General features: G+C 41.2%; 3 protein-coding genes across 3 annotated transcripts; 2 read left to right on the top strand and 1 right to left on the bottom strand.

Moving 5' to 3' along the window:
* The first annotated feature begins 413 nt into the window (after positions 1-413).
* Positions 414-6,194, top strand: slc46a1 (solute carrier family 46 member 1). Its single transcript, XM_086142947.1, has 6 exons — positions 414-971; positions 1,637-2,028; positions 2,332-2,810; positions 3,504-3,587; positions 4,068-4,224; positions 4,344-6,194. Exons 1-6 carry the CDS (start codon positions 654-656, stop codon positions 4,396-4,398), a joined length of 1,485 nt encoding a protein of 494 aa, XP_085999073.1. The 5' UTR covers positions 414-653; the 3' UTR covers positions 4,399-6,194.
* A 374-nt stretch (positions 6,195-6,568) lies between these two features.
* vtna (vitronectin a) lies at positions 6,569-12,113 on the top strand. Its single transcript, XM_086142935.1, has 8 exons — positions 6,569-6,668; positions 6,845-6,964; positions 7,514-7,936; positions 8,239-8,378; positions 8,703-8,859; positions 8,975-9,127; positions 9,222-9,746; positions 11,297-12,113. Exons 1-8 carry the CDS (start codon positions 6,611-6,613, stop codon positions 11,416-11,418), a joined length of 1,698 nt encoding a protein of 565 aa, XP_085999061.1. The 5' UTR covers positions 6,569-6,610; the 3' UTR covers positions 11,419-12,113.
* scarf1 (scavenger receptor class F, member 1) lies at positions 10,814-19,739 on the bottom strand. The gene is made up of 11 exons (XM_086143016.1): positions 19,624-19,739; positions 18,983-19,044; positions 18,768-18,869; positions 17,318-17,858; positions 17,021-17,239; positions 16,254-16,382; positions 15,566-15,672; positions 14,967-15,078; positions 14,203-14,327; positions 13,417-13,566; positions 10,814-13,320 (listed from the first exon to the last, which is right to left on the bottom strand). The coding sequence occupies exons 1-11, from the start codon at positions 19,722-19,724 to the stop codon at positions 12,212-12,214; spliced, it is 2,757 nt and encodes a 918-aa protein (XP_085999142.1). The 5' UTR covers positions 19,725-19,739; the 3' UTR covers positions 10,814-12,211.
* Between the last annotated feature and the right edge of the window lie 26 nt (positions 19,740-19,765).

Here is a 19,765-nt window from a genome sequence, read left to right as displayed (position 1 = left end):
AACATTCAAATTTGTACTCAGAAAGAGAGTCACTGCACTTTGCCCCTTTACACTTAATGAAGTGGTACCAAATGCAAGGTCAATTCAGTTGTAACTAAAGCTAATAGTTTCATGGTTGCCTCTCATAGAGGATACTAATTAAAATAAATCACATACATATGTAAGATGTGTGACAAAGTTAAAGGTACATTTCCAATTTCCTCATGAAACTGGTCTCTTTCATTTGCCTCCTTTATTCAATGTTTTCTTAACTTTATTTTCCTTTTTAGTTGCATCCCTTATGCTAAGATATATCACATCTATTAAGTGCTGTCCAGAGAAGTGGATATTGTGTGAACTCTCGCTGTCCGTGCTGGAAAAAGGAAGTCTAGCTTTGTTCACCTCCAGCAGGGGCTGTTGAGATCACGCTTTTTTACAAAAAAAAAAAACTTCCTATAGTCAGTTGTGTTGTTGGAAACTTTGTCTTGAGGCCTCTTTATTGGCTCTGTCAAGCAGCGTCAACAGTAAACAAAGCGACCTTTAGCAGAATTAAGTTAGCATTTAGCTAACGCGTTTAGCAGGTAGTGTCACTGCCAAGGAACTGTTTTGTTTTGGTCCACAGAGTAACAGAGTAAGTCATAGCTAATGTTTTACGGTTTAAAACTGAGATCGACATGGACGAGCCGGACACAGCTTCGATCCTCCCCGGAGAAGTGCTCGACTCTTCGCTGGCAAACAGCGACGGGGACGACCTACCGTGCCCTGGGGAAGTCGTACGTGAACCGACGGAATGCACCGCACGGCCGCCGTTTGCTTGTCCGCTGCCGGTGTCCGTGGAGCCGGTGATGTTTCTGTCTCTGTTCTCGGTGGCCCTTCAGGCGCCACTGTCTACGCAGTACTTGTGGGACCGCATCAGCGAGGACCTGGGTTACAACGGCTCAAAAAGACCGGAGTGCAGCAACAGCTCCCTCCCGGCCGACCCTCTCCAGAAGGTGGTGGAACCCGCCGGAAAAGACCCCGGTTCTAAAGAATTACCATTAGCATTTATCATTATTATATCAATTTAAATGACTTAAGTGAGCTGAAAACTTAGACGTTAATGTCATTTGGTCTCCTGAAATATATATATGTATATATATACATATATATATATATACATATTTTGATCATATTTGACGTAAGTATTGGGTAAACAGGTGTTACTAATGACGGTAATAACAGGTGTGCTAATTACGCATTTATGTAGATGTCGTCACGAGATCTCCATAACGACTATTCATATTCGCATATTCGCGGTATCAGGTACAAATTTAATGTTCCTTAATAAGATACAGGAATATGGACAAAAATCCACGATACATCAGATTATTTACATATATACATACAATATAATAATAATACAGGTTCAAGGAGCCTTTAGTGTTGAGTAAGGCTCCTTTAAAATGTAAAGACAGAAACATATACCCGAGAACATATCTCAAAGAAACCAAAAATAATAAAAGTGACAAAAATAAGGGAAAATATATATGTATATGTAAAAAATAAATATGCAAACTAAACATTGGATTGAAGAGTCATAAAATCAAATGGTCCCAAGTGCAAAAAGTGTCTTCATTCATTTAGAATGTCAAATGATTGGATTTTATTTCTTCCACAGGAGGTGGAAACCTTGACAGCACACTGGAACCTTTACCTGAATCTGGCAGGCTTTTCCGTGGGCTTGCTCATGGTGCCTCTCCTGGGGTCGTGGAGCGACATGGCAGGTCGCAGGCCAGTCCTAATCATCCCCAGCCTGGGCCTGGCCCTGCAGGCAGCGGTTTACCTCGTGGTGATGTACCTGAAGCTGCCCGTGGCCTACTTCCTTCTGGGCAGACTGCTCAGTGGACTCTCGGGTGACTTCAACGCCATCCTCGCCGTCTGCTTCGCCTACGTGGCTGATACCAGCGACAGGAGGTCCCGCACCTTCAGGGTGGCTGTCCTGGAGGCTTGCCTGGGTCTGTCAGGGATGCTGGCGAGCATCGTCGGCGGGCAGTGGCGGCGAGCGCAAGGGTAAATGGTCATCGACATCTCACAACCACGGTCTATTCAAAAGCTATCGATCAGTCCAAGTAACTCAAAATCAAAAACGACGCGAACCGACTTGCGCGTTTCTAAAAACCGGCTATTTGACCGATTTTAATGAAACATACATTCATTTGTTTTTTTTTGAAAGATAATACTTTTAGATACAGGACTCAAATATGAATTGAATTGCTAATTGTTAATTTTATCTGAAAACAGACGACCGGATTATTTTGGTAAAAGTACTCTCAACAAATAAAATAGATATTACACCTATTTTTGACTGTGTAGGTACATCAACCCCTTCTGGCTGGTCTTGGCCACCACCTTGGCTTCAGCTCTCTACACTTACCTCTTTGTCCGCGAGTCCATCCTGCCTGACCCGAGTGCCAAGTTCCTCACCATTCGCCACCACAAGGCTGTTTGGCACCTCTTCTCAACTGGAGGCGGCGTCGGCGAAGGCGCCGGAAGACTCCACCGCAGCAAGTTGTGGCTCTACATGCTGTGCTTCTTTCTGGTGGTGGCGGTTCATTCCGGGAGCCGGGAACTGTTCGTGTTATTCGAGCTGAGCTCTCCCCTGTGCTGGGGTCCGGCCCTCATCGGCTACGGATCGGCCGCTTATCACCTGGCCTACCTGAGCAGCTTGCTGGGGCTGAGGCTGATGCAGCGCTGCCTGGCGGACTCCTGGGTGGCCATCGCCGGATTGGCCTCCAACATCGCTGGCCTGGTGGTTTTCTCTGTTGCTGATACCACCCAGCTCATGTTCACCGGTGAGCAGCTCATGTTTTTTTTTTCCCATGTGAATTCCAATTAGTTTGAAAGACATAAAGTGAATTTGCCAATTTAAAAAAGTGAGTTATTTAGTTATTTAGAAAATAAACTCAAATTTAAAATTAAATTTAAAAAAAAACAGATATCTATATATATTCTCAAAAAAATACAATTTTATACAGATATAACGCAACTTTATGATGAAGGCAAATGGGATGGATACAAATCTGATTACCAGCTATGAAATATTGTTTCATCAAGAGTGTTGAAGAATCTGGTCCTCTAAAAATGAGAGTGACATTTTAACTAGGTTAAATGATTTCTTGTGATTGTCTCTTGTTAACGTTAAATGAGTATACAGACTATCAGACTCACAGTGATGTTGTTATTCCACACTCTTGTTTTGGCAAAAGATGAAAACATTTCACACAATCGGGTACTCGTGCCAATAGCAATTTGTGTGTTTCCATTCTTAACCAGCTGCTTAGAAGGGGGTTTTCCTGTCACAAGGAACTGTCTTTTTTAACAACACGGATTAATAATTAATGCTATCCTGAAATGGTTGTAACTATTTTGTGTAAAAAAAGGTCCCTGTGTGTCACATGGGATGGCCAATAGATATGAAGGATATATGCCTCAGCGTGCCATTGCAATGTCTTTTTGAAGCTGTAACGTGTCTCTCTTATCCCCAGGTTATGGATTGTGTTTCCTCTTTGTGGCTCCAACACCTGTGATTAGGTCCAAACTGTCTAAGTTAGTAGACCAGTCAGAACAAGGTAATGTTCCAATCCCTGAAAGAGCATGTGTGTTATCACCGTCCAGCTGGGAGTGGGGCAAGAACTTGTTAAAATGCAACCAACCAACAGAGAGACACACAAAACGGTCATGATACAATCATGTACAAAATAAACTAGGATATTTGTTGGTAAAGTTTGTGTTGTCATAAGTTGCCCCTTTGTATTTGCGAATATGGGCTGTGTGTGTTTGTGCTGTACAAGATAAGACACTAATCTTTGCTGTTTACTTTTCCCAAACTCGGCTTAGGGGTGTTTTTTTAATGGCTTCATTTTTATTTTACCTATTGAGGAAGTGTATGGTATTACAAGATGAGATGACTTGAGGGGCTTCCCAAGAAGCATTCTATTTTCAGTCAACATCTCTGGAAAACAATAGATACACATCTTCAGGATACAATGAGTTGCGGCCTGAAGACCTACAAAGTATTTACCCAGTTGTTAATGTGTGTTTTCTCCTAGGAGCACTGTTTTCCTCAGTTGCCTGTGTGGAAAGTTTGTGTTTTTTGGTGGGAAGCGGCATTTTCAACTCCCTCTATCCAGCCACATTGCACTTCATGAAGGGCTTCCCTTTCCTTTTTGCAGCTTTCATTCTCCTCATCCCTGCTGGGATAATCGGGTGAGTTGGGGGTTTAGTTGTTTTATCAATTTTGCTCTGTACTTAGAAAAGCAGGATATTATTAAAGAGCCAAAATGAAACAGCGCATTAAAATTTGTTCTTCTATTGTGCCTCTTTAGAACCCTGCAATGTCAGGAGAAGAGGCAAGAACACAGAGATCCCACAGAATCCTGACCTCTGGATCAGGATTCAGAGATTTCAGGTTGATCCAGTAATCCGTGTGTGAGAGGCAGCTGATCTAATCTGAATGGGACAGAGGAATACACTCTCAGATGGATTTTTCCATCATCCAGAACAGGCACTGGGAAAATGAATCTGCTACTAGATGACTGACGTTTTCTAAAACTTCTAATTACAATGAAGGACAATGCAAATCATTGCAAATGGCTGGAATAATAGAATAACTTGATAAAGATGAGGGACCTGTAGGGTTTATAAATAGTTACATTGGAATTATCTGTTCTCAATGATGCTTTTCTTTTTTAAACCTAAAATGTTGATCACATCGCTTTTTTAAATATTCCCCTTGTTATTATGATGTGGCCAGCAGACATACAGCGTACAGTTTATCTATCTTTCGACACAGGTAACTTTGGTTAATTTACAATTTGAAACCAATGGAATTTAATTAAATTGTTTGTGTATATAGTCATTAGTACTATTGAAGCCACTCCGCTCTTAGACTACTTATCCCCCTCTGTTTACATATGTGCAGGGAGGGTTTGTGTTCAATGTGAAACAAAATCCAGGGAAAATTAAGATAGAGAGCTCAGATGTGTCACGCGCAGAAGCAACCGACCCTCTTCCTCTATCATGGTCAAAACTCTCCTTCATCCCACTGGACCCATACCTCGAGTCAAATCCAGGGTAAAACGCATAAAGGGATGTTGAGAGGTTAGTTGTAATGTTAGCTCATTTTGAACTGTTTTGCTTGCGGCTCACCTTAATCTTAAGGCTCCTCTAAAGTCCAAAGAACACACAATATTGGCCTTCCCGTGTTTACAAGTTGTATTTCATTCCACTATTGTATTGTTGCAAAAAGAGGGATTTAGCTATCAAGCTATATTTTTCCAAAAGGTTTCAAAGGAGAAGTAGTACATTTAGTCATTCATTTATCTATTATCCATCTTATTTGTCCTGCACACAGGGTGTTGGGGGTATCAGAGCCAATCCAGGGTAGCACGGGGCAAAATTAATTTGGATTAAATTGGACCTGGTGTTTGTCAGTCACAGGATCACAACCATTCACTCATGTTACTCATAGCTGCCAAGATTTAGAGTCTTCAGTTATCCCTCTGCTCCACGTTTTTCTTGAAAAATCATATCTTGAATGGTCGCGATGTCAGGGAACAGTCTGGAAAACACTACATGAATCAGTTATGTAACCTGACATGGGATTTTCCATTCCAGCGGAGATACGACAATCTCATCTTATTTTTAAAGATGTCGGAATGGCATTGTTGAATGGCATGAAATGTTTTATATGTCAGTTTACTGAAAATTTCAATATTTTTTTTAATACTTTGTCATAAACTTTTGTAAGTAAGAATCGGCACGTGAAAGTGAAAGGCCACTCTAACGTGGCCATTGTGGATTCTTTCTTCTGGCTATTTCAGCTTTATTTGTAAAGCGTTATCTCAAAACTCTCATACACTTCAAGGCTAAGACTTTACATGTTTCGGAAAGAAACCCAATAATTGTGATAAAAGAATAACTCCCTCTATAGAATTTGTTGTTCAAAGCAAGAAGTACAAACAGCCACATGAGTTTTTGTACACACAAATAAAATTAAATAAACAAGACTGGTAAAGAAAATCTGCAGTTGTTTTCAAACATTTTTGTGGGCTGAGTCATTTCAACTGAATCATACCATACACACCCTAAAATGTTTAGTATTGTGTAATTTTTTTTTTCCCCTAAAGATAATTAATAGCAAAACAGCAAAAAAGCAAAGAGGACATTCATGATGATCTCAGTAAACATGTTAAAAGGCTGAATATGATTTTGTGGTCTCGCTTGCTGTCCTGCTTCAATAGTGACAGTGTGTCAGCAAAATTCAGGGAATTATTTCAGAAGCAAGTCATTAAAAAGGCCATAGTTTGACCTGAGCTAGAACTATGGGGAGTGGACACTCCCCTTTGCTCTGGCCCAGAAATGATGAAATTGCGGTTCAAAAACCCAGAGGTGAACAGATAAACATTCTGAGTGAATGTTTTTTATCATCATTCCTCTCTGTGTCTGTGCTCATCTGCTCTGAGTTGAAAGACTTTTCCAAATATGGCTAACGCAACAGGGGAGTGGGCCAAGCAACACGTGCTTCCAATGATTGGGAGCATGAGGTGGATCGTTTCTTTCTCATTCTGCCCTGTCACACTTCAGGGGAAACATGAGGCTGTGGGTCGCCCTGCTCCTCGCTCTCATCGCACAGGCTTCGGCTGTAGATGGTGAGTACAAACTCATTATGAACATAAACGCTGAAAAATGATTAGTAGAGGAAAATGTAATTCTTTTTTTTTTTTTGCACCTAAAATGATGACAGCTTCTGATCAATGTATACTCCTACTAATATATACTGACTTGTATGTTAGATGTAATTATTCTACTGTCATTTTGTCTCAAGAGTCTTGCATGGATCGCTGCGAGAATGGCTTCAATTCTAAGAAGTCCTGTCAGTGCGACTCCATGTGCAAGTATTACAAGAGTTGCTGCTCTGACTACGAGGCCACCTGTGGAATGACAAGTATGATACCTCTCTGCTTCTGGGCGCCGAATGTAAATTGGAGGCATTCAACTTAGAAGCAATGACATTATAAAGCCGTCAAACATGATTAAAATTTCACAGTTCACAGTCAGAAGAAGAACAGTTTTTTTAAGTTGTTGAAAAAGATAGTGGTACATGATGTATTGATGTTAATTTTTATGATAAAATCATAAAAATCATAAATCAATCAAGAATAAATCATTCTTCCCTCAGCTGCACGGAATCTTCAAATCTTTTTACTTAAGACCTTAAAACACTTGATAGCCTTAACCTTGACAATTTATATTTATTGTATTTCTTATTCTCCCTCCTTCCTACTATTATCTATTATTTTGATGTTTTTGCTTGAAACTCTGGCACAACAATTTCCTTCGGGATAAATAAAGTTGTTCTTATCTTATCTTATCTTATCTTATCTTATCTTATCTTAAAAACCAATCGCATATTGAGGTTGGTCACCAGCTGCTTGTCTGACGTGCAATGCTGCATACTGGATAATATCGTGATCATTTCCTTTTTTACCTCAAGCACGTGGAGACACCTTTGACTTTGCAGAGGATGACGATGACCTCGACTCAACCACGCCCTCTCCAAGAAGACCTGGAGATGATTTGTCTGCTACCAACACCCCACGTCCGCAAGGCCCCATCCGGCAGCCCCCCTCCGACTTTGGAGGCAGATCTCAGCAAGACACCAAGCTGGACATGACTAAACCTCAGCAGATTCTGCACCCCGCCGTTCAAACAGAATCTTCCGCTCACACAACAGTCAGCCCCCGTGTGGTGCAGCCTTCAGTGCAGGCCCTTAGCACGACTAACGCCCCTACGACGACCCAAGCTCCCACCACTGCTGCCACCACTGCACCTCCTGACCCAGATGCTGAGATCTGCAGCGGCAGGCCATTTGACTCCTTCATGCAGCTGAAGAATGGTTCCATCTATGCCTTTAGAGGTGAGCAACACTTAATGTAACACTAATGTAATTTATATTATTTCTAACCTCATTGCAATTAATGGTCATTTGTGTAGGTTTGCAAGGTATTAGCTGTTCAGAAAAGCAACAATGGCTGCTAGTGTGCTACACTTTATTTTCTCCGTAAGGGCCCTGAGCAACAGCTTTGGAGAAGTGGCAGATTGAGTTTAGACATTGTGTTGATTTTTTTTTATCAAACATTTGGATAACACTTTTGAGAAATTGTTTTCATCTACCTTACAAGATTTGCAATCTTGGGTCCTTCTCCATGTTTTCTGCAGGGGAGTACTTCTTCGAACTGGATCAGAAGCGCGTTCTTCCTGGTTACCCAAAGCTCATAAAAGATGTGTGGGGCATCAGCGGGCCTATTGACGCCGCGTTCACTCGGGTCAACTGTCAAGGGAAAACTTACATGTTCAAGGTAGGCGAAGCACAACTAAAAAAAGAAATGACATCTCTGTCAGTGCAAATGAGAGGTGTTCAAAAGAAAATAGCACCTCTGGCCAATAACAAAAATACAAAGAATGTCTGGGTTTATTACACGTTGATTGTTGTATTGCTTTGGAAGTTCTTCACAATGAGCTTTTGTGACTAGGACGTATTCATAAAAAAACACAGTTTTGCAGATACAAACTTATTTTGCAGATAAAAATGCTAAATGTTATCTGCATCTTTAAAAAAATAGGATATTTTTGTGAATCTGAAAATCTTTAAAAAAATACAATATTTTTGTGAATCTTAAAAGGGAAACAAGTACTGGAGGTTTGACGACGGCGTGTTGGATGATGACTATCCGCGAGATATCAGCGTCGGCTTTGAAAAGATCCCTGATCACCTGGATGCAGCCTTTGCTCTCCCTGCCCACAGTCATCACGGGAAGGAGAAGGTGTTTTTTTTCAAAGGTAGAGAAAAATATTCAGATATTTTAAGTACATCTAGTCAATTATGGCCGATGCAAATTAACAAATATTATGGCTCTCCATCACTACTTTGCACATTTTTTTTTTATTTCACCAGGAGATGAATATTATGTATATGAGTTTCTACACCAACCATCCCATGAGGAGTGCATCACCATGTCAATGAGGTCCCCATCCATACTGTTCAGACGCTACGCTGACGGATACTACAACAACTATGAGCGCTACTTTAGCAAACTCTTCTCTGACTGTGAGTTTTGCCATGATGGGTATCTGGAGTTTCCTCTGAATGAAGGCAACGTGATTTCTTTTCTTCATCTTTGTTTGTTTTGAACCACCTTTAGTGCCTCAACATCATGGCAACCATCACTTCATCAATAAAGACTGGAAGGGCCTTAAGTCACCTGTGGACGCAGCCATGGCTGGAAGAATCTACATCAATCCGCTGAGAACGATGCTAGGCCGCAGAGTTTTCCAGCCCGACCAGCAATGGGATCAACAGCAGGATCAGCAGTGGAACCGGTATCAGCAGTATGGACAACAGTATGGACAACAGTGGGGTCGCAGGAGGCAAAACCGCTCTCCGCAATGGGGCTCCATGGCAGAATGGGGGATGAACATGGGCCAGGACATGGCTGAGAGGGGGATGGAGATGGGTATGAGACTCGCAGAGAGAAGGATGGAGTTGGAGGAGAGATTTGGACGGGACTGGATGAGACAGTGGGATCAAGACTTGGATCAAGACAGAAGGAGAGACGGATACCGCCGGAACAACAACAGAGGCAACTATGACTCCAGGGATGACAGGGCATTCTGGGACTTTTACCAGAGGAGTCTGCCTGTGCAGACCGTCTACTTCTTTAAAGGAGGTGAGCAACACTGACACAAAAACTCTTCTCAAAATATTCTTTCATTATGTATTTTGGTTCTGGTTGCAACCATGAATACAGGAAAACAAGAAATAGCAGAGTAAAAATGGAGATGCATCTGACAAAAATTTCAATCCCTGATCAATTTGGCTATTAGTCATGCGATAAAGTAACTGCGTCATCTATAAATTGAAAGTTGGAAATGAAAAGAAGTTTCTTTAGGTCATCTTAGCAACAATCCAAAATTGATGTTAAATCTTAAAACAATTAATAATTTGTTATAAGTATCTGGTGTCTTTGTGACAGCCAATCCAAATAATTATTGTGGTTTTTACATTGGATAATTGCCATTTGTGTTACATAATTTGTTTTATTTTGTACTCTTCCTTCTTCCCATTATATATGAATCCAATTTTAAGAAAAAAATATGTGTATTTGTTTCAGTGTTAAAATAGTGAAAAATAGTGAAAAAATAAATACAGCTACTAAGACAACAAAACAACGGAAATATATACATGCTAGTTGGGTCAATTACTGGTAGTCTCTCGGACACAGTCTGGTTTAAGACTGCCGTAACTTGCCTCACATGGTGAAAGTTAATCCATTTGACAGTCAGATGAGTCGACTCACTGCTACCCCCTTCATTCTCATGCCATGACTCTTTCCTGTCATTCCAATTGAGTAAAATTGTAATTGAATTTGGCCTCACTAAAGATGGTTAAAGACCAATGTTTTTGATTAAGTTCCAAGGGAACGGGTGAAGTCAGGTTTCCAGAGATAACTATAGGAGGTAATTATAAAAAAACAATAATCCAATTGATGGGCTCTTCAAGAGATTGGGTACCGTGCTATGAATAAATTGTCTATATACTAAGTACGTCAGTACTACGACCAACATGTATCAGAAGGAACAAAATTGCGTAAGTAATTTTTAGTATTGATGCAAAATCATCAATTAGTTACAATGGATCATATAAAAACCTAGTTCTGACTTTAATGATTCAGTATTCAAATGTTGTCTTACATTAAATATGAATGACTGAGAAAAATGTAGGGCCAGGCGGGTGTTTGACAGACAGCGGAGTTTAAGTGGAAAACAGGTTTAAGTTACATTCAAATATTAAATAAAAAATGTATGCCAAACGACGATAAAATGTCACATTGTTTGGATGTTACTACTTGAATGTTTGGGAGACATTGGATTTCTGTGAGGGGTCATCATACAACTCCAAAATAACATCAATGTCAGCTGTTGTCAGTATCTAAATCAAGTGGTGGTCATTGACCATCCTGAGATTGACGTCCTACAACCTACATTTCAACCAAATATCAAGGTCACGATAAGGATTTGTTCAGCCTGCAAAGAATAAAAATATTACAAATTGTTCAAATATAAACCATTATCTGTAAACTTTTAACATCAGCCAAAATAAATGTCGACAACTGCATTGATCAATCAAAAAACAAAAAACAGTTTTAACACATTTGTCCTTATTCCTATCAAACTGTGCAGCATGCGGAGAATAACCGAACCGTTTTATGTATTCCAGATAAGTACTACAGAGTGGACCTCAGCACCAAGAGAGTCGACCCTGCCATGCCTCCGTATCCCAGGTCCATCGCTAAATATTGGCTTGGCTGCACAAACACAACTGGGGCAGAGAAGAAGTAGCCTCAAATATTTGGGGTATTTAAATACCCCATAACCTTTAGAAAATAAATGGCTATAGAAGAGCTGTTTTTGTGCTGTTCAAAGTGTGTGGCACTGGCTCAGTGTAATACATGATTAACCGCTTGTCAACATTCGCAAATATTGGAGATCAATGCTCAGTTAAGTAGTCCAGCACATCCAGCCAAAGTTCGACATGCAGACCTTTGACTGACCTGCGATTTTTAAAACCAGCACAAGTTGCAAACCCTACATAGGAACAGGCAAATTTCTGTCAGTCTTTTGTTTCATGTCTTGTGATCAATCTGTTACATTAGACCATCCCATTGACATTTGTAAACATCGTACTAAGAACATTCAGTCTGAAAAACAGTTTTCCTGACGTGATAATGTGACTGCCCCATTATTGAGAACACTATGCAGCAGTCAAAGGTTGAAGCACACTAAGAATTTAGTATTGTTGAGTTGATACAGAACTTTAACTCTTTTTCTTTTTTCTAATTAGGCTAAGAGATATTTGCTAACAAACGTATGCAATAACAAATATCAAACCTGTTATCCTGTGCTTTCCTTAATACCTTTTTATTTTAAACTAAAATATATAAATTGCTATATTTCTAGCATAAAAAAATATTTTGTTTTATAAGCTACATATTATCACGTAATTTCTTTTACTGTTACAGTATGCTATGTTTTTTCTGTTTGTGTGTTTGATGTTGAAAATGAATAAAAACATTGCTGTGTTTAAATCAGACCTGCTGATGATGCGGCCGGTCAGGCCGAATGTGTTATCTATTTACGAGTATGTTATCATGACATTTTCATAGCAGGGTTCGTCGTTTGCGCTGGTCGCTGCGCCTTCATTGGCAATGACAGTAGTGAGACTCGACGCGTCCCCCGGCGGTCCGACGGTCAGGTAGCTGCTCTCAGGTTGTTGCACACCGGGCTCGCTGTTTCCCACAGCCCTCGATCCCGATGCGGAGTCGGCTAATGCCACCTCCGGCACGCTTTTCAAGATAGATGACAGAGGCCTTTTAGCAGCGCCGCCGTCTGATGCTACATTTGATCCCTCTGCGTCTGGGGTGTTAGGAGATGTGTGTTTTCTCCGGATGGGTTTACAAATGCTTACCTCCCCTCCTGACATCCCTCCCTGCTCCCACACATTGGCCCGAGCCCCGAGCTTCCGCCTGGGGGGTTTTGCAATCCCTTCAGGTTTGGTCTTGCTGGGCTCCTGTTCTTTTTTTCTCTGGAGGCTTCCAAGGCGGCGCAGCATTGCTTGAACGGGGCTTTCGGAGCTCGACTCTACCTTGGATACAGGCTTTCCCGCCCTGCCCACTGTCACATACACAGTGGTGACTTTATTAGAGACCCCAGCTGGGGCATCAGACGGCGATGCGGTCACATGGGTTCCTTTCTGAGAAGTTGGGTTTGACATAGTCCGCCTTCGCCCTGATGCTCCAGGGTTCTGCATGCAGTTACGGGATTGTGGGTTTGAATTTCCATCTATGTCCTTGTCTACTTCCTGATCCATTTCTTGGAGTTGTGTCATCTGCACATCAACTCCATCCTCCTTCTCCTCATCTTCAACTCCTACGTCCTCCCCAGGTTTGGTTGCACCTCCCTGACTCTGGAGGGAAGACAGCATCAAAACCCCCCAGGCAGGCTTTGGCTTGCGATTGTGCGAGTTGGCACTGAGGTCCTGACCCGAGCCGCGCCTCTCCTTCGGGCTGAAGCGAGTGCCTTCAGCAAAAGATACAGACGGACGCTTGGACTTGGCGATGCTGGAGGTGCGGGGGATGTTGAAGGGGGAGGCTATATCCTCGTTGCTGAATCCTGAAGGGTCCAAGAGCATATTACACTTGGAGCTCATTTCCTGGAAATCATTTCCCACCACCGTGGGGACATCTGTCAAAGAGCAGGAGAGAGAGAAATCTTAAGTCAGTTTAAAGAAGGGGGCGAAAGACCGAGGCGAGGAGCGAAATGTCATTTTGCCGATCCCACCTTCTCTTGGTGGAACACAATAGAGCACCTCCCCCTCCTCCTCCTCCTCCTCCTCGTCGCTATCGAAGGATGAGCCCTCAATCACCCAGCCGGAGGAAGGAGGCTCAATGAAGCTGTGATTAAAAGTCAGCTCTGGGTCGTGATGAGAAACTGTTTGACATGACAGCGCAGATTACACAAAATAAATCAGTCAAATCTATGATTTATGTGTAAAGGCGTCTCTTAAAATGAATCTAACGCAGTAAAGAAACTGCCAAGTATTTGTTCAATTTCTAGTTCAATAAATCAGGTTAGGTTTCTAATCCAAATCTTTACAATAATTTGCATGACAGAGGGATAAGGATATTTCTTCAGACTGTCTTTCAGAAATGTCAACAAGCAAATTTTGCTTCTAAAATGGCTTCTATCAAGAAAAAAATGTCAAGGGTTTTTTGGAATATCTATAAAGTAAGTTGGTTTTAAAACAGGAAGTTTAACACAAGAAATAATTGAAAAAAATAACTTGTGGTAAGTTTCAAATCATTTTTCTCTTATGACAGAACCATCTTCTAAAGAGTTAAAAATGAAACCGCTCGTGACAAGAACTGATGATTATCTTGAATGTTGAGGAAGAGACAATATCAAGATTTTCAAAAGATCTTTGGTACTTTGAACACTAAAAGAGAAAAGCCATGGAATTTGCTTTTTGTAGATCAAATAGCAACCCAGCCATCAACAACTAGACATGTAAATATTGCTCACAATCCACAAATTGCAGGATACCACTGAGCTGACGGTAAAACTGACCCGTAACACGAGGGAGACCAGAGGACCAATCAGAAATGCAGGGGAGTGCGGCGCCGATGTTGGCCAGGACACTGTAGACATGATACTTCATCCGAACTGTCACACCTCCATCCGCAACCGCCATACTGAGGAAAGGGAGTGTACATATTTGTGCTGGCTCCAAGTTTTTAACCTCACTTAAAATCCCACCACATATATCCTCACCACCTCGGTTATTTCTCATAGCTTGACAATAAATTTGTTTTTATACTTTTGTTTTCCATCATTAAATAAGAGTATGACATTACTTTCCTGTTTTGGAAGAAAAAAGGCTGTGACTACAGTGCATCCTGACCTGCAAACATGTTTTGCAGGTCACGTTTGCAAGGTTTACAAGGTTTGCAAGCCAAACAGGAAGACAAATAAACAGATTTAGCCAAGAAAGAGTTAGCGAGTGTGATGGGATGTTTTTTTGCTGATGCTTGTTATGAGTGCCAAGGAAAACAAAATGGTAATGCTCAATAATTACTTAACTATACAACATCAACAAAATATACATGCTTTATCTGCCCTTGCAGAGTGTGTGTGTTTGTGTATTTTTTAGTCAATATTCATTGTGTACTTGCTTATGTTAATGTGATAAACATTGGAGCCTTTAAATACCATATGAAATAGTGTGATGTTGATCTTTGTACCATGAAACATTGTTCAAATCATTAGTCTTCATGTTTTTTGTAAACAGTACAATATGACAAGTAAGTCAGGCTGCTTGAGGAGGTCCAGACCTGTCTTTGGTATCCACGACGGCTCCCCCGCAGCACAGACAGCAACACAGAACAGCCAAGAGCAGTAGCAGCAGAGGGACCAGGATTCCTGCTAGTAGAGCACCTCGACCACCTGATCCCCACCATAAAGGCACACACACATGTGACATATATCCATCAAGTACATATAAAAATTATAAATGGATGGACAATCAGATGATGGGATTGAAAGGTGGATAGATGCATGGAGTTAGAAAACAACATGGAATAATATATAAAAAGACAGATGACGAATGGATGGTTGCATGAATGTGATATTTAGACAAATGGACAACTGACTGACATATGGCTGGACAATGGACAAAGGGATGAATGGATGGATGGATGGATGGATGGATGGATGGATGGATGGATGGACGGATGCATGAATGGATACACAGATGAATTGATAGATGATGTGTTTTAGTTTTGAATGGATGACAAATGGAAGAACTGATCAATGGATGGTCATATAGGCAGACGAATGACTGGATGAATAAATCCAAGTCTGAAGAAATGGCTCAATGACAGACTGATGATGAGATACATGGACGGATGGAGGAACAGATGAATGGACGTACTGTTAGGACAGACACCAGTGACTGGATTGCAGTTGATCCCGTCACCACAGTTGCAGGCAAGGGAACAGTTGGGGCCAAACTGAAGTGCGGAGCAGCTACTATTACAACTGTCAAAAAAGGAGAACTGTGTCAACAAGTGAGAAAAGCCAATTATAGTCAACAAGTGTTTGTAGTTAAGCCCTCAGTCAGAGTCCATATGTAACTGTCGTAGTTATCCTCCAAATTTGTAGTCAAAGGGCTTTCTATGACAAACTACAATCCAATGTGGCTGGTTGAGGCTTGCATTGCACAAAGAGAGACCTGCCCCTGATTTAGGACCACATGTTGAAAAAGGCCAAATTCAATCCACAAAATCATATATGTGGATGTTGATTTGGCTGAACTTAAAAAAATTGAAAAAAACAAAACAAAACAAAAACAAAAAAAAACTGCTGCACACTTGAAAGATGTTTAAAATGCAGCTCAAGACACCAGCCAGACTCAAAAATTAGAAAGTGCTGGTTTCACATGAGTGTGTGAATAATAGTTCAAAACAACAACTTGTGTATTTATTTTGAAATATTTTCTTTACACAATACAGAATCAACAGGACCACCACTGGGCATTCCGCTGTTAAAGTTTTTATTCCAGCAAGAGGAAAATGCATACGAGTTTCCCAAAGTTTAGTCTGCTTGACCAGCCAGCTCACCTTTCTCCTTCAAACCCTGTCTCACAGACACATCTTCCTGTCACATGATGACAATAACCATGGAAACAAGGGCTGCAAAGGAAGCGGCATGCAACTCCGTACGTCCTGTCTGAGCAGCGTTTTTCACACCTGGCAGGAGGAAATGACAACCCAGACACATCTATGTTCTTGTTAAAATTCAGGACATGGTTGACACTGGAACTCACACTTGCACCTTAATTTACACATTGTATAAAAGGTTGGTTTAGAAATAATTTGTTAATTAATGAACCAACAACAACTGATGGGCTAGGACACACAGCAAAATATAACATGTGGATTTTCATCATTGTTTCCACCTTTCCAATGCTACAAAATACTTTAAGGACCACTGGATTGGCCCTGAAGGTATTTGAACAAGAACTGCCAACTGCATTATGTTCACGTGTTTCCATCCAATTTCATCCAGCACAAAAGTCAGATTGCAGAGTTATTGAAAGCAATCCTTCCATCACATGTTACAATCACATGCAATGCTGCCGTAAACAATGAGTCATTTCATAATCCCAATTAAAGTTAATCTAATATTCACTGGTACTTTGGGTAAATGGGTGAATATGTTATGCTTTTGAAGATATGTCTGCTTATAGATACGAAAGATTTATTTTGAGATCGATGCTGATATTTCAGCATCTTGACCCCTATACGGCTTGCCTACTGATTATATCTTGTATGATAAAAAATTATGATGTGTAGGTGTCAGACATCTTCATGAATGCACCAAACACCTTGGTCCAGTCCATCCGGCGTCACACTGCCGGCATTCTCCAGTTTTTGGATCACAGGACTCGTTGTTTCTGCATTTTGGACACCTCTCCCTGCAGCCGACGCCATAAGATCCATACGGGCACTCCAGGTCACAATTTGTTCCGTTCCAGCCGGCCTCGCAGGCGACACAGGTACCATCCGTGGGAGAACAGGGATGGCCCCCTTCACATTTACCACAACTAGGGAACAGGACACATCGAGAGAGTGTCAGAAAGAATTATACAAAGAAACAGTCCTGGATGTTGTCCTTCACTCACCTCATTTTGCACCAGCTTCCGTACTTTCCAGGTTCACATGGTTGATTGCAAAAGACACCCTGGTATCCCGGGTTGCACAGGCACTGTCCATTGGCAGGGTCACAGCTACCATGTGTGAGGTCACAGTTACAGCGCCAGTCACAGTTGGGCCCCCACCATCCCAACTCACACTCACACACACCGGTCCGCTGGTTGCACGACGACTGATAGCAATTGCAACTGACGGGACATTTGAGGCCCCAGTGCCCTCGGTGGCATAGGCAACGGCCCGTCAGCTGGTCGCAGCCGGGGCTCACGGAGCCTGCTGGGTCACACTGGCAAGTCTTGGAACATGTTGATGACCACCAACCCTCGTCGCAGGTGCAATTCCCGTAGACAGGATGACAATGGCCGTGCCGCGTGCACTTGCAGGCGTGCTGGCACTGTGGTCCCCAGCGGTTGTTGTTGCAGACACACTCGCCCGTGACCAGGTGACACTGCCCGTGTGGGTGACAGAGGCACACCTGACGACAATCTGCGCCCCAGAACTCAGGAGGACAGCCTGGAATCATTGCAGAAGAACAGATGACATGACAAAATGAAACAATTGTGAATAGCCCATTTTTTAAGGAATTCAAAGAGCCAAGACATGATTTAAAATGACAAAGAGTGGGAAGAGTTCTCCGAACCAAACATTAATTCTGACATTTAATAACCACAACACCAGTGTGCTCAAAAATTTTGACCATAAACTTTGCCGTGAGTCACTAATTTAAAACTTTTAAAGGACCCAGGTGAGTAAATTCTGTTTTCCTTACATTCATACATTTTACAGCATTGCTTTATAGAATATTAAAATTAACATAATCACAGATTTTCCACATGGCTCATGGGACAGGCGGATCACCAGGCTAGACTTTCTTTAAGATCTACACCTGAGAAAAGAATACTCTTTGGACTTTAGTCTTCCCAGTTACTGTTGTTGCTAATAATTGATACCACGGCTGTGATAATTACGCAGTTACAGAGTACATTCAAGGTATTATCAAAATTAAATAACATAAATATGTTAAACTGGGCATTTTGATAGTATTTTGATACGTTTGACACTGGTGCAACTCCAAAAACTATTACACTTGAGGAAAATCTCTCATATTTTCTTCATGAAGACAAAATCAGTATTGCTATGAGGAAAAACTGCAAGATATGGAGATTGTTATTTCCAAATAATGTGATTGTTTGGTTACTGGAAAAATCTATACAAAGAGATAAACAAAGCAGTAATGGATATTCAAAAAACTGCAGGGAAATATAAGGACTTGAATAGCTCAACTGGCAACTTGATAGGAGATGATTCTATATCACTTAAATGCATATTTACTTTAACTTATTCCAGATTTTCTCTGATAAAAGACAAACCTGGGTTAACTTGTGTGTTTTGTTCACAGGCGTGTCGTTTATGATGACTCACGTGTTTTACAGTGAGCTCCGAAGTAGCCTGGTGGGCAGCGACACACTCCAGGATACACACATAATTCCTCCTTTGTACAGGCTTGGTTACCCTCACACACAGCTAGAGAGACAGACACACACACACAGACGTGTATGCATGTGAGGAGTAAATTAGGAGCCAAGAAAAACATACAATTCAAGGAAAAAAGTTGCTGTTTATTTGAATAAATTCACCTATAGTGCACTCTTTCCCATCTTGACGCCAACCAGTGCAACACACCAAGGTGGAGGGATCTCTGGAGGTAAAAACCATTCAGCTTGATGAAATGGAAACTTAGCAAGCAAACTTAATCTAAGCAGGAAATTTAACTGCAAACACAAGAAATTATCTTGGATACTGCTCAGACAGAAGCATTGGTCTGTCAGTTCACTACTTTAGCTCTTACAGTTCTGACTTTGGTTTGGCAACAGGATAGTTCCTGCTCTCACCAAAGATGTGCCAGGTGGATCAATATTTTTCTTTTTTTTTATTTTCAATATTGCAAATTTAAGACAACCCCTTGCTTGCTCTGCAAGAATGCCGAGATATTTACTTAGTGATGTTATGCATCAGATACACTTCTATTAAAGAAGTGATTCCCCATTAGGACCTTCTCAATCTATTTCACTTTTTCATATATAATATATATTGTTAATTTTTGGCTGATATTAACTGTTGGAGTTTAATTTTTTGACTGACAGGTTGATTGTATTTCTATATTTTTTTAGTAGCTTTATTAGTATTTTATTCTGTGTCATTTCGTTTAAGTTTAAAGGTGAATGACAAAACGTAAATTCCCATGGTTTAACGCAAAGGGAAGTGAAGAACAATTTACCTGACATTGTGACAGACGTTTCTCCCATCTGGGTCCAGGGGCTGTGAAGAGGTCAGCAAACAGCGTAGAAACACACAGAGACCTCCGAGGAGAAGCTTCATCTTCTCCGAACACCTTTCAGGCAACCGTTTTTCTTATTTCC

This window comes from Fistularia commersonii, chromosome 3 (assembly GCF_037954325.1).
Source record: "Fistularia commersonii isolate RoL2024-O1a breed Wild chromosome 3, RoL_Fcom_v1.0, whole genome shotgun sequence".
In the NCBI taxonomy this organism is placed as follows: domain Eukaryota; kingdom Metazoa; phylum Chordata; class Actinopteri; order Syngnathiformes; family Fistulariidae; genus Fistularia; species Fistularia commersonii.
This window is presented reverse-complemented; position numbering and strand designations above follow the sequence as displayed.

Bases quoted from the DNA above. Each gene is read 5' to 3' on its own strand.
- scarf1 (XM_086143016.1), bottom strand. From the start codon at position 19,724: ATGAAGCTTCTCCTCGGAGGTCTCTGTGTGTTTCTACGCTGTTTGCTG. The intron at 17,859-18,767 runs GTGAGTCATCAT...CAATGATTCCAG, and splicing joins CGGAGCTCACTGTAAAACAC to GCTGTCCTCCTGAGTTCTGG. The intron at 13,567-14,202 runs GTCAGTTTTACC...CATGTCAAACAG, and splicing joins TGGTCTCCCTCGTGTTACGG to TTTCTCATCACGACCCAGAG.
- vtna (XM_086142935.1), top strand. From the start codon at position 6,611: ATGAGGCTGTGGGTCGCCCTGCTCCTCGCTCTCATCGCACAGGCTTCG. The intron at 6,965-7,513 runs GTATGATACCTC...TTTTACCTCAAG, and splicing joins GGCCACCTGTGGAATGACAA to CACGTGGAGACACCTTTGAC. The intron at 9,747-11,296 runs GTGAGCAACACT...TATGTATTCCAG, and splicing joins CGTCTACTTCTTTAAAGGAG to ATAAGTACTACAGAGTGGAC.
- slc46a1 (XM_086142947.1), top strand. From the start codon at position 654: ATGGACGAGCCGGACACAGCTTCGATCCTCCCCGGAGAAGTGCTCGAC. The intron at 2,029-2,331 runs GTAAATGGTCAT...TTGACTGTGTAG, and splicing joins CAGTGGCGGCGAGCGCAAGG to GTACATCAACCCCTTCTGGC. The intron at 4,225-4,343 runs GTGAGTTGGGGG...GTGCCTCTTTAG, and splicing joins ATCCCTGCTGGGATAATCGG to AACCCTGCAATGTCAGGAGA.